We start from the raw sequence: 13,525 nt of genomic DNA, 5'->3' as shown, positions 1-13,525 counted from the left end.
CAGATCGCATGATAACTCACTCATTCAGCATCAGGAGAACAGCACTGGGGGAATGGTGATCCATAAGCCAATCACCTCCCACCAGGCCCCACCTCCAACACTGGGGATTACAATTCAATATAGGATTTGGAGAGGGAAAAGATTCAAAACGTATTACTTAGTTTACACACTTGTATCACCACCAGGCTTAGAGCTATTCTAACAGGTCTTTGTATCTTTGTATCCTCAACACGAAGCACAGTCTTTGGCATATAGTGTTTATAATTATGTTGCAAAAGAATAACATAGCTCATTTAATATGAAGAAAAATAAACTATCAGTGATAATAAAGAATCTATACTTGAAAATAGGTATGATTTTCAAGAAAACTCTTTTTCAAATAAGAGATTTTTATAGAAAATAAACATTAACATTTTCTTACTTTCTTTGTTTTGCCCATTGCCTTCAGGATGGAAAGATTCAGGTCTTCAAGTGCTGCTAGTACATTCTCATACTCGCCCAAGTGCTGAGAAAAATATTCTGAAAAATGAAAATATTGAAATAAATTCATATTTGAGTTTAGGTAACCGTAAAACAAAAAAAATCAACAAATTATTTATTCCTTAAATGAGTAAAACAAAATGTCAGCTATAAGTAAAAACTGGAAGGTTTCCAAATAAGACTAAATAAGGTGACAATCTGTTCATTTTACTAAGACATCAAGAAAAAAGAAAAGGAAACCTGAATGATTACCATTATCCTTGAAGAAATGTTGCTTCCTACAAAAGTAGGAAAAAATGAATCTGGATCTACTGACAAGGATGTTTCAATAAAATATTTTTTTGACAACATAGTATTATAGATCTCACCGGGATAGTAATTTTAGAAAATAGTTAAGTTACGTTTTTTGTTTCTTGGAGGAAACATTTAAGGAAGCTAAGCTTTTTTCAAGGTTAAGAGTCAGTGACGCAAAACATGAGAGGGTCTTCTGTGGCACCTTCTATGTAACTGTCCCTGTCACAATCTTTTTCTTTTTTTTTTCAACAATTTGGGCAGAGAAAAAGTAAAGTCTATCACTTTTTTCAGTTGCTAGGAATAAATAATATAGTGGATTTGTGATTAAAATTAAAAGTATGGAACATGAACTGATCCTAAACTAGTAAGTTGAAATATATAGAAATGCAAAATCTTGTATTTACTTATAGAAATCTATACATTTCCATAATGAAAGCAAACTAGCTTAACGTAAATTTATATATTGAGAAGATTTAGGGTTTTCAGACACTAAAAAATGAATAGTTCTCACCATTCCTGTACACCTTTCCTTGGATGAACTGTAGTTTATTACTGTCTCTCTTTAATGTGCCACAGTATTTGTGGAACTAAATTGAAATGATAAATATAATCACATATAAGCCACTTGAGATTATGGGAATACATTTCAGCATGTTTGATGGAAACCACATTGATTAATTTATTTAATACTCTTGGAAATATTTGTTTATACTGATATTAATAGCAACTGGAAAGTGCCATTGACTGATATATTAATTAATGTACAGACTTCTTTTGAGAAGAAAATAAATGCAGGTGAGCACTAAATCAATTCCAGATCATGGGTGTCAAAATACTGTCTGTATACACTTAGGTTAAAAACAAACAACATATTTTTGACAAAAAGTAAAATGCATTCCTTAAAAACAATGTGGTGCAAACTATCTCTTAGAAAGATTCTTTAGAAAGTGATTAGTTGGAAGATAAATAAGAAAGTATTTACTCCTTAAATACCTGCTTCAAAATAACATTTTAATTTGTGGTTATAATGTTGACTTTTTGATAAGGTTGACAAATATGTCTAACTTTATTTGTGCAATTATTTATAACAAAGGAAGTCCCTGTGCAATTATTTATAACAAATGAACACTCTTCATCAACCAGCAAGCAGTTAATATGCCTGTAGAATATTCATAAGTTGGAAAAATAATGAATATCAGAACTGAGTCTATACTATGTTGAAACAAGCAAAAAACGTAAAAAAAAAAGCCAAAAAGTGAAGCTGTTACTTCATTATTTTAAAACTTGTATATATAATACCTCAAAGAGGATTATGATAGGTGTTTTAAATGCAAGTAGACAAAAATATAAAGTGAAAACATGCTGTGCCTATAATCTCAGCATTTTGGGAAGCCAAGGTAGAAGGATCACTTGAGCCCAGGAGTTTGAGACCAGCTTGGGCCATGCAGCATGGTGGTATGTGCCTCTGATCCCAGCTACTTGGGAGGCTGAGGTGGGAGGATTGCTTGAGCCTGCGAAGTGGAGGCTGCAGTGAGCCATGATAGCATCACTGCACTCCAGCCTGGGCTACAGATGAGACACTGTCTCTTAAAAAAAAAAAGAACGTGAAAACAAAAAAATTGGTGCTAAAAAAGCAAGTCTCTCTATCTATGCATAAATATACATAGACTATATATATAGACTCTATTTATCTATAGATAGATAGAAGTAAAGCCACTTTTTAAAATAAATATTTCATTCATAGACAAGATATTTGGCTTAATTAGCAAAGGTTCCTGGAGAGAATTTAAGTTGTCTTTCCACTTTGAAATTGGACCTATCCACACAGATGCAGGCATATGCTGATAAAGCGTATGAGAAAAACAACGACTAGAAGTTTCAGAGCTGACACCTATCTAGACTTCATTATTTCTTTCCTTCATTCATCCATGTGTTCATCCCAACCCTCTAAGTTAGAAAAAAGGAACAATCACTACATAGTAAATAAAATGACTGAGAAGGAAGAGAATTACCATATGAGTAAGTGGATAGGAGCTTAAGTTGGAAATCTAAGTGTAAGGGTTATTTTGAGGTGGTGCAGCTCAGTGTCACTAAGGCTCTTTTATAACTTACTCACTGAGGGATATGGGTCAGGCAGTCAAGGCAAGGGGGCTCCAATAAACTCAAAGGGAAGTTAGATGAAAGAGCCAGGCACATCCAACATAGATAAAGAGAGAAAACTCCCCTCCACTTCATCATAGCGAGTGTTCACTTACTCATTCTGTGGCCTAACATACCTTTACTTAGGGCCTTTTATGTGCTAGGTGCTATTGTAGGAGCTTGGAATACAAAGGTGAAAAGACAGAAGCCCTACAGTCAGAGGAGAGATAAACATTCCAAGCATTCCAAGAAACAACTGCAGTACACATAATCATTGTTAAAGACAATGGTTTGAGAGCCCAGATACAAGGTGCAATCCAAATAGAGGATAAAGCAGGAGAATTGCTTGAACCAGGGAGACCGAGGTTGCAGTGAGCCGAGATTGTGCCACTGCACTCCAGCCTGGCGACAGAGCGAGGTCCTGTCCAAAAGAATGCCCAAGTCTGCCTGGGTGAATCAGAGAGGACTTCATAGGAGAAACACCACCAATGGCTCAGTTAACAGATGAATAGGACTGAACTTGCTGGATACTAGGAGGAAAGGCACGGAAGCAGCTGTTTTCCTGTCATGTTTGCAGGAGTATGTGTAGTTCAGCACTGCCAAGATATAAAGAACAGGACTGGAACATATTTGAGAATGGGAGGCAGCAAGGAAACATGCTAAAACTCAGTGATGGGAGACAAAGCTGTATGTGTTGGAAACAGTCCTTGCCAGATGCTCTTTGATCCTCAAGTCTAGGTCAGTGTTTTTGACCACCTGCATCAGAATCCTCTTGTACCTCACTGTTCAGTTTGTTTTGTGGACCAGCAGCATTAGTTTCACCTGGGAGCTTGTTAGAACTTAGTGTCCCAGACCCGCTTCCAGTCCTGTTGAATCACAATCTGCATTTTAATAAGACCCCCACGTGATTTGTAGGCATAACCTAAGTTTGAGAAACACTACTCTAGGGTACTTGTTAGACATTAAGATAACTGAGAAGGTCTCATCTAGTAAATCACAATATTTGGGTTGAGGGTGAGGTTCCCTAGGAGATGATGATGCAGAGTAAATCTGAGACCACTATGGGCAATGGGAAGCCATGGAACAATTTTGAAAAGGAGAGTTATATCCTCAAATTTTCCTATCAGAAAAGGAAAGGATGCACTAAGGATGATTTGGGAATGTTGGTGACACCATCAAGAGAGAAGGGAGGCATCAATTGCCAGGAGGGATTTCATCACACAACTAGGACTATGAGCCATGCCAAAGCTGTGAAGTGGAATGAGGGGTGGAGTCCAGAATTTTGCAGATCTGCAAACTCCAAGATGTGGCAGGCAGGAGGGAAGGACAGTGACGTCTTTGGAAGTGGCTGAGCTTCGACTAAAGTTTTATTCCAAGTTTCTCGTGTTTCTCATTTGAATCACAATGCAAGTGTGAGTGGGGCAAATGAATATTGTCCTTAAGTCATGGCATTAGAAAGAAAGATTTGGAACAAATATTGGTTCTTTAAAATGCTTTTCCTTTGGTAACTATAATAACTTCCTGGAGAAAAGACCTATTTTGTTGAAACCTGTATGTAGGCTTCATGAACTTGAGCAAAATAGAGTTGTATTGCACATATGGCAATATGTGAAAACCAATCCTCATCAGTTTAAGTGAAGTATCATTAAAAAGTAGAGTCTGAACATTAGGTATGATGAAAAAGTAGAGCACAATTTATAAGCAGATGTAGTAAGCCTGTTATCTGTCAGAAAGCAGGCTATGTTCTCATGGATATCCAATGTGCCATCTTCTCTACTAAAATGCTAACAATAAATTAGTTTCTCCCTTTCTTTCTGTACTTAATCAGTGGTATTGCATTACCAAACTACAGTTTTGTTTTGTTTTTCTATCCTGCACCTTAGTCTTTCAAGTTGTTGAGTTTTCAGATCAGCTTAATAATTCTGTCAGAAGCAAAGGACCCACAGCTGCCACAAAAGTCTCAGCAGAAACTGGTCTCACAAAGTATTCTCATGAGTTCAGATGAGTCATCTAAACTTCTCAAGTAGTTAGAATTTCTCAAGTAGTAGACTAGGTAGAAAAGAAAATAATTGAGATGGGAGAGAGTGTTAAAACCCACATGTTCTGAATAGGGAGGTCAGTCAGATCTAGAAATGTGGGCTATTTTGAGGGGATGCAGATAAGCGACACTCAAACTCTCTTATACCTCGATCATCAGTGACATGTGCCACTGGAGGAGGACACAGCAGTCTGGAGGAGGGCATAGAGCCTTCTGATTTCCTAGCACCCAGACTTGCTGGCACAGGTCTCTCAGCACTGTCCGGGCTCTGCCAATGCAAGCTGGTGCTGCTCTGCAGCCTGGGTGCTTAGTGCACAGCTACTGAAAGGAACCTTGGGTATGAAGGGAATAAGCTTTTATTCTGGAGTTTCCCATACCCTCAGTTTTTAATCCATCTTATTTATAGAGTTCATAGAACTTTAAAATACTTTAATATTTGATAGATAACAGCCAGCTAGATGAGAAATTATGCTATTAAATATATTCAACCTTGCTCACAGATATGCTTTCTTACAGATATGCTTTCAGATCAAGCACATTCATTGCAATTATTCTTAACCCATCTATAAATATTTCAACTACCTATTCTTAACTACCAACTTCAAGATCTACAAAACGGTTCAGTAAAAAATGAGTAAGGTTATGAAAACAGTCATAAACAGGGTAGGGCCAGGAAAGGTAGTAATTACACTCCTGAATGCTTTAGATTGGAGCTAATTATGGTAGAAATACAAAATCAAAGCTTTAATGCCAGAGTTCAAACACAATTGCCTAATTAAAACTGAGTTATGTATTGACTGATAGTGATAAGGTATGGCAAAAAAAAAATGCATTTAGGAAGGCCTTCACAATTGGCACTTCTATAAACTGCTGGTGGGTGTGCACCTTAGAGAAACCTTGATTGAGGAATTACATGTTTGGGAATCTACTATCCAGAATTACTTGAACATGAGTGTGAGAATAATGTATATGAGAATATTTACTTCAATCCTGTTTTTCCCATAGAAAGTTGGATTCAAATTGAAAATCCATTAAAAGGAATTTGATTGAAAAAAATTAAGGAACATGAGACACTACGCAGCCTTCAAATGAAATGAAGGAGAAGGGGATGCAATTGTACTAATCATATAGTGTAATTACTGTTGTAAAAAACAACAACAACACATACACATATATATCAATGTCAATATACACATAATAATGTCTGGAAGAATATGTTCCAAGTAAATAGTGGAGCTCAGTATTGGGGACGACAATGAGTGGCAGAGAAGATTGACATATTAGCTTATACGCCTACATAATTCTGTTAAATTTTAAAAATAGTAGTTATGTATTACTTTCACAATTAAAATTACAAAGACTTTTTTTCAAAATAAATATTTTAAATTCTAGGTCCTTAACTTAGTAACTGACAAATTAAGTAAAAGCCTCAGAATTAAAGTTTTACATACCTGCAACTTTTAATTGGCTTCTAGGAAAGAACATATGAAATCTACTTTTCATGCCAATCAAGTTCTGCCCCTCCCACGCACAAGGGGGAATTTGTGCCGGGTGTGAATTGACATATTTCACTTGCTAACACTGAAGCATTTGGCTTTGATTAGAATCCAACTTAAATATTTACTTTATATTCAGAAAATAATGAGAAATGAAATGACACTCTGGAGATTAAAATGCATATTCTTGAACAGAGAGGGGGAAGATTATAACACATGACTGTGAATACAATCACTGGATTTTAAAAACACAGAAAAATTCCTGTTGAATTAAAGCCCCACATACCTATTCCCTAACTAAAACTATGGGGGGAAAATCATAGTCAAAGCTTTTTCCATAAATACAGGATAGGCACCTAATCCAGTTCCCCTATTATAGAAAAAAGGCATAGTTTTAAAATATTTTTTTCAGTAGAGGAATAAGTGGAGCTATGCTATCATACTTTAAAATTTGAAGTACTTTTAAGGGAAAATAGATAACACAATATTCCTTAATGACAATAGGCAGGCAACATAGCAATTAAAGAAGAACCACTTAGTGTTTTTATCTTAAAAGCCCTTATAACAGTTTGCTTTGTCATCAGCTGTGGCCTACCCAGGCAAAGTTAAGTGAAAAACAAAGAATACATATAAATGAATGATTTGAGGAAATAATTACTTTGGTCTGACATAGCTAGACATTTTAGGGAAATTGGTCTGCCACCTTAATGAAATTATCAAGATAATCTTGTGTTTTCCATTTTATCTTTTCACTTCACTGACCAGGACTGTGTGCACATAGATGAGAGCGGACCATAACTTGGCCTTTACGGTGACTGCTATTCATGATAAAGCCTCATGGCAATGGTCCATATGGGCACTTTCAGGTACTTAACCATGTGTGCACAATGCTACCATCTGACTGTGTCTGAAAGAATGGCACAATTTTCTCTGTTGGTATTTCATAACTAACAAAAGCATGACCTCCTTTGGTACCAGAGTACCTTGCTCCTCCATAAACATATTTTGAATTTCAGTTGGATTTTCCTTCCTGAACGTGAGATGGACACTATGCTAGGATAAGAAGCATGAGTTTTTAAAAATCATTGGAAAATTTGAAAGGTCATGGTTGGATATTATGCTCATTTTGTTCAGTTATTGCCTTGAAATCCTATATTCTGATACGTTGTTATTGTATAACATCTTTTGATGTTGCTCTACCACTTTGATGAAATGGAAAATAACTACTCGTGAATATAAGAAAATGGCTTTTTTGATGGTTTTGGTAAACTCTAAAACTGTAAGAATTATAAGATATTCAGGAAGTGCTGGTGGTTTCAATGAGGAGTTCTCAGAGAAAACTCAACTCTAACTACCAAAAATGTTTTGAGCAGCCTAGACAATAAGATCAAACTTGGATAGAAGTATTATCTTAAACATTCATCTTAAAACATAAAACATTAAACCTTCCAGTGTTCAGAGAAATATAGCTGTTTCAAATTGAATAGTCTCATAATGTTCCATTTTTTCATAAAATAATAAAATTTAAAAATTTTACCTTTCCATATTTCTAATCTTTAACTATTGTTCCAACCATAAAGATGAATAAAATAAATGAAGAGGCTATTAAACCAGACATTTGTAAAGATTTATCTGTCCCCATTGAATCACTTGTTTTGCAAGTGACATTTAAAACTCCAGAATGATTTAGGCAGGTATGGGACAAAGTTATTTTTACATTTCAAGAAAACAGCTTTGTAAAATAGTAACAAAAGGCTTGTGCAGAGAGTAATGAAGTTGTATTAAACACCAATTTAAAAATATATTCAAACTTGTGGAGAATTTGCTCTTGCGAAACTAATGTACTGATTGTAATAACAAATCTTCTATGTACAAACTAATGAGGTCCGACTGTTTCTGGAGTGAAATACATGGATATTTTGAGCAAAATTCATGGATAAAGATAAATGCCTTGAGATCTCAATTAATTTTTCTTTTTCTAGAACTCCTAATATACAACATAAATTTCAAGGTTGATGTATATCAAACAATACTCTTTTTGCTTCTTAAACAAGTAATGGGTTTGACTGATCTTAAAGAAACACTTACCACATAGTTCTTCTGTGTCAAGATTGCTGAAACGATGAAAAAAAAAAAACAGCGTTATTACTTTGGTAATATTTTTAACTACGTTTTTAAATAGTTAAATACAGTTAGTCTCCAATCTATGTTATCAATTGATAGTATGTAGTTAGGGTATTTCTCTTATAAATTCTACATTATTTAAGTAGTCATAGGTCAATTAACAATGATTATGTCAGATTCTTTGGACAAATAATTCCTGATATTCGTGGTTTTCTCTGCAACAAGATGGGGAAAAGAATGCATTTTGGTAAAGAATGTAGGCTCTGCAGCCAGAATGCCTGAGTTCAAATCCTGACTCTGCAATATACCTTCGGGGGGCGGAGCAAGATGGCCGAATAGGAACAGCTCCAGTCTCCAACTCCCAGCACGAGCGACACAGAAGACCGGTGATTTCTGCATTTTCAACTGAGCCTCTGCTGCCGACACCCAGGCAAACAGGGTCTGGAGTCGACCTCAAGCAATCTCCAACAGACCTACAGCTGAGGGTCCTGACTGTTAGAAGGAAAACTATCAAACAGGAAGGACACCTACATCAAAACCCCATCAGTACGTCACCATCATCATCAAAGACCAGAGGCAGATAAAACCACAAATATGGGGAAAAAGCAGGGCAGAAAAGCTGGAAATTCAAAAAATAAGAGCGCATCTCCCCCGGCAAAGGAGCGCAGCTCGTCGCCAGCAACGGATCAAAGCTTGACGGAGAATGACTTCGACGAGATGAGAGAAGAAGGCTTCAGTCCATCAAACTTCTCAGAGCTAAAGGAGGAATTACGTACCCAGCGCAAAGAAACTAAAAATCTTGCAATATACCTTCTATGTGACCCTGGATACTTTACATCTCTGTGTCTCAATTCATCTGACCCAAGATGGGGATAATAATAATTTCTGGTTGATGGGATGCTGTAGGGTTTAAATGAACTAATACATGAAGCACTTAACTGTAATTGGCACAAAGAAGGCACTGATGAATGTTAGTTATCATGAGTCCTGACTTGATAGAAATGCTAGAATTTCCTTCCTAAATTCAATCTTTGAGGTAAGTTTGATTCAATACTTATTTCATACGATTTCTAAAACAAAATAAGAAATTACATTACTAATCAACAATATAAACCTATTACTCTTAAGAAGGCAAATGCAAAACATCAAGATGAAATGTTAGCAAATATAATACATGACTATAAGAATAATGTCCTTTACCAAGAAAGGTATGGTACAGGAATGCAGATGGTTCAATATCAGGTAATAAATCAATATAATTTATTACACCATAACTTAAAGGAAAAATGATCATACTAACAAATGCTAAATGGGAGTTTCCTAAAAATTTAACAGTAATTCATAAGTTTTCAAAAGTTTAAATGAAACAGAAATAGAACTTAACCTTGTAAAGATGCTGAAGACTATTAAAGAGCAACTGCTAACATTAGTAGTTAACTGAAAATCTTGACTTTATATAGTTGTCACATGTCAATGCTCAATGTAAATATTCTTCCTAATCCAGTTGTCCTTTAAGTAGTAGCCAGGTTTGCTAACCAGGAGAGGCATTGGTATAAACATTCCAAACATTGGGTGCTTTTACGAGCTCTGTCACTCATTTTTAAAAGTTATTTTAAACTCAGTATTTCATTCTAGACACTAAATATTTGATCTTAGATAAATCATATCTTCATAACTAAATGAATATTTTTGCAAAGTAATATTTGCCACCAGGTAGAATATGTTAAGTCTTCTCCAGTAATTTCGATGTGGGCTCCTATTCATTAATTCATTCCACAAACATTTATTGCTATGTTCCAGGCATTATTCTAACTGCCATAGATGCATGAGGTTGCAATAGATACAAAGATGTATCTGTCAGATTACTTGTCTCTAGAATCTCAACTTAGAAGTAGACTCATACAGCACATAAATAATTTCAATGCAATAAAATAGTTCTTATGAGGGAAATAGAGAATTGGCAAAAGGTGTCAGGAAATACATCATAGAAGATAAAATTGTCAAGCTAAATCTCAAACGTTAAATTGCTGAGCTAAATCTCTAAATAGGAGTAGAGGAGGCAGGCAAAGGAAGAACATTCTGGTTAAAAGAAACACCGTTTGTAATAAAAATTAAAAGTATGAAGAGAATGTCATTAAATATCGGAAAACCGAGTAATTTTTTTAGTTAGAACATAGGTCAATAATGAGAGAATGGAACTAGACAATAAAAGGTCTCATATGATAACCTAAGAAGTTTCTACTTTACCTTTCTGTCAATTTGGAATTATAGAATACTTTTTAAAAGGTGAATAACATGGTTATATTTGCACTTTAAACAGGCCACTGACGGGTTGTTGGTTGGACAATGTATTAGTCTGTTCTCACATTGCTATAAAGAACTACCGAAGACTGGGTAATTTATAAAGAAAAGAAATTTAATCGGTTCATGATTCCACAGACTGTACAGGAAGCATGGATGGGAAGGACTCAGGAAACTTACAATCATGGCGGAAGGCAAAGGGGAAACAGATGCCTCTTACATGGTGGAAGCAGGAGGAAGAGAGAGAGAGTGAATGGGGAAGTGCTACACACTTTCTAAGAACTAGATCTTCTGAGAACTTACTCACTATCGCAAGAACGGCAAGAAGGACATAAGCCCCCACCATGACCCAATCACGTCCCACCAGGTCCCTCCCCAACACTGGGGATTAGAAATTCAACATGAGGCCAGGCACGGTGGCTCAAGCCTGTAATCCCAGCACTTTGGGAGGCCAAGACGGGTGGATCACGAGGTCAGGAGATCGAGACCATCCTGGCTAACATGGTGAAACCCTGTCTCTACTAAAAAGAATACAAAAAACTAGCCGGGTGAGGTGGCGGGCGCCTTGGGAGACTAGGGCAGGAGAGTGGCATAAACCCAGGAGGCAGAGCTTGCAGTGAGCTGAGATCGGGCCACTGCACTCCAGCCTGGGCGACAGAGCGAGACTCCATCTCAAAAAAAAGAAAAAAAAAGAAATTCAACATGAGATTTGGGTGGAGACGCAAAGCCAAACCATATCATTCCTCCCCTATGCCTCCCAAATCTCATGTCCTTCTCACATTGCAAAATTCTATCATCCCTTCTAACAGTCCCCCATGTCTTAACTCATTTCAGCATTAACTCAAATGTCCAAGTCCAAAGTCTCATCTGAGACAAGGCAAGTCCCTTCCACCTCTGAGCCTGTAAAATCAAAAACAAATTAGTTACTTCCAAGATACAATGGGGGTACAGGCACTGGCTAAATACTGCTATTCTAAAAAGGAGAAACTGGCCAACACCAAAAGGGCTACAGGTCCCATGCAAGTCTGAACTTCAGCAGGGCAGTCATTAAATCTTAAAGCTCCCAAATAATCTCCTTTGAATCCATATCTCACATCCAGGCCACACTGATGTGAGGGGTGACCTCCAAAGGCCTTAGACAGTTTCAGTCCTGTGGTTCTGCAGGGTCCAGCCCCTGTGACTGCTTTCATGGGCTGGCATTGAGTACCTGTGGCTTTTACAGTTACAAAGTGAAAGTTGTCAATGGATCTACCATTCTGGGGTCTGGAGGATGATGGCCCTCTTCTCACAACCCCAGTAGGCAGTGGCCCAGTGGGCACTCTCTGTGGAGTCTCCAACCACATATTTCCTCTCTGCACTGCCCTAGTAGAGATTCTCCATGAGGGTTCTATCCCTGCATCAGACTTCTGACTGGATATCCAAGTACTTCCATTCATCCTCTGAAATCTAGACAGACGCTCCCAACCCTCAGTGCTTGCCTTCTGCACACCTGTAAGCTCAACACCATGTGGAAGTTGCCAAGGCTTAGGGTTTATACCCTCTGAAGCAACAAGTAGAGCTGTACCTTGGTCCCTTTTAGCCATGGTTGAAGGTGGACCAGCTGTGGCCGTGATGCAGGGCTCCATGTCCTGAGACTGCACAGAGCAGCAGGGTCCTAGGCCTGGTCCATGATTTTTCCCTCCTAGGCCTCCAGGCCTATGATGGGAGGGGCTGCCACAAAGGTCTCTGAAATGCCCTAGAGGCATTTTCTCCATTGTGTTGCCTATTAACATTCAGCTCCTCTGTACTTATGCAAATTCCTGCAGTGTTGAATTCCTCTCCAGAAAATAGGTTTTTCTTTTCTAACACAGGGATGGGCTGAGAATTTTCTAAACTTTTATGCTCTGCTTCCCTTTTAAATATGAGTTTCAGTTTCGGATAATCTCTTTGTTCTCATATATGAGCATATGCTGTTAGAAGCAGCCAGGCCACATCTTGAATGCTTTGCTGCTTAGAAATTTCTTCTTTCAGATATCCCAAATCATCTCTCTCAAATTCAGAGTTTCACAGATCCTTAGAACAGGGGCACACTGCTGCCAGTAACTTGGCTAAAGTATAGCAAGAATGACCTTTACTCCAGTTCCTATCTCCATCTGAAACCACCTCAGCCTGGACTTCACTGTCCATATCACTATGGACATTTTGGTAACAACCATTTAACAAGTTCTAGGAAGTCCCACTTTCCCTCATCTTCCTGTCTTCTTCTGAGCCCTCCAAACAGTTCCAACCTCTGCCTGTTACCCAGCTCCAAAGTTGCTTCCACATTTTCAGTTATCTTTATAGCAATGCCCCACTCATCTCTTACCAATTTTCAGTATTGGTCCATTCTCCCATTGCTATAAAGAACTACTTGAGACCGCATACTTTATAAAGAAAACAGATTTAATTGACTCAAGGTTTTGCAGGCTATACAGGATGCATGGCTGGAGAGGCCCCAGGAAACTTACAATTATGGTAGAAAGGAAACAGGAAGCAAACACATCTTATATGACAGGAACAGGAGAAAGAGAGAGAGTGAAAGGGGAAGTGCTACACAATTTGAAACAACCAGATCTTATGAAAACTCACTCACTATCACAAGAACAGCAAGGGGGAAATCCACCCCCATGATCCA

The 13,525-nt window shown here is 37.4% G+C and overlaps 1 protein-coding gene across 1 annotated transcript in view; it reads right to left on the bottom strand.

Moving 5' to 3' along the window:
* The window catches only part of NECAB1 (N-terminal EF-hand calcium binding protein 1), a 172,887-nt gene that overhangs the window by 82,771 nt on the left and 76,591 nt on the right, over nt 1–13,525 (bottom strand). The window contains exons 4-5 of the mRNA XM_025393724.1: nt 8,536–8,561; nt 422–519 (exon numbers count right to left, since the gene is read on the bottom strand). Of these exons, the coding sequence (XP_025249509.1) occupies nt 422–519; nt 8,536–8,561 (124 nt within the window). The remainder of the gene's footprint in view (nt 1–421; nt 520–8,535; nt 8,562–13,525) is intronic.

Source organism: Theropithecus gelada, chromosome 8 (assembly GCF_003255815.1).
Source record: "Theropithecus gelada isolate Dixy chromosome 8, Tgel_1.0, whole genome shotgun sequence".
Taxonomy (NCBI): domain Eukaryota; kingdom Metazoa; phylum Chordata; class Mammalia; order Primates; family Cercopithecidae; genus Theropithecus; species Theropithecus gelada.
Note: the sequence above shows the minus strand (reverse complement) of the source record. Positions and strands in the feature narration are given on the sequence as shown.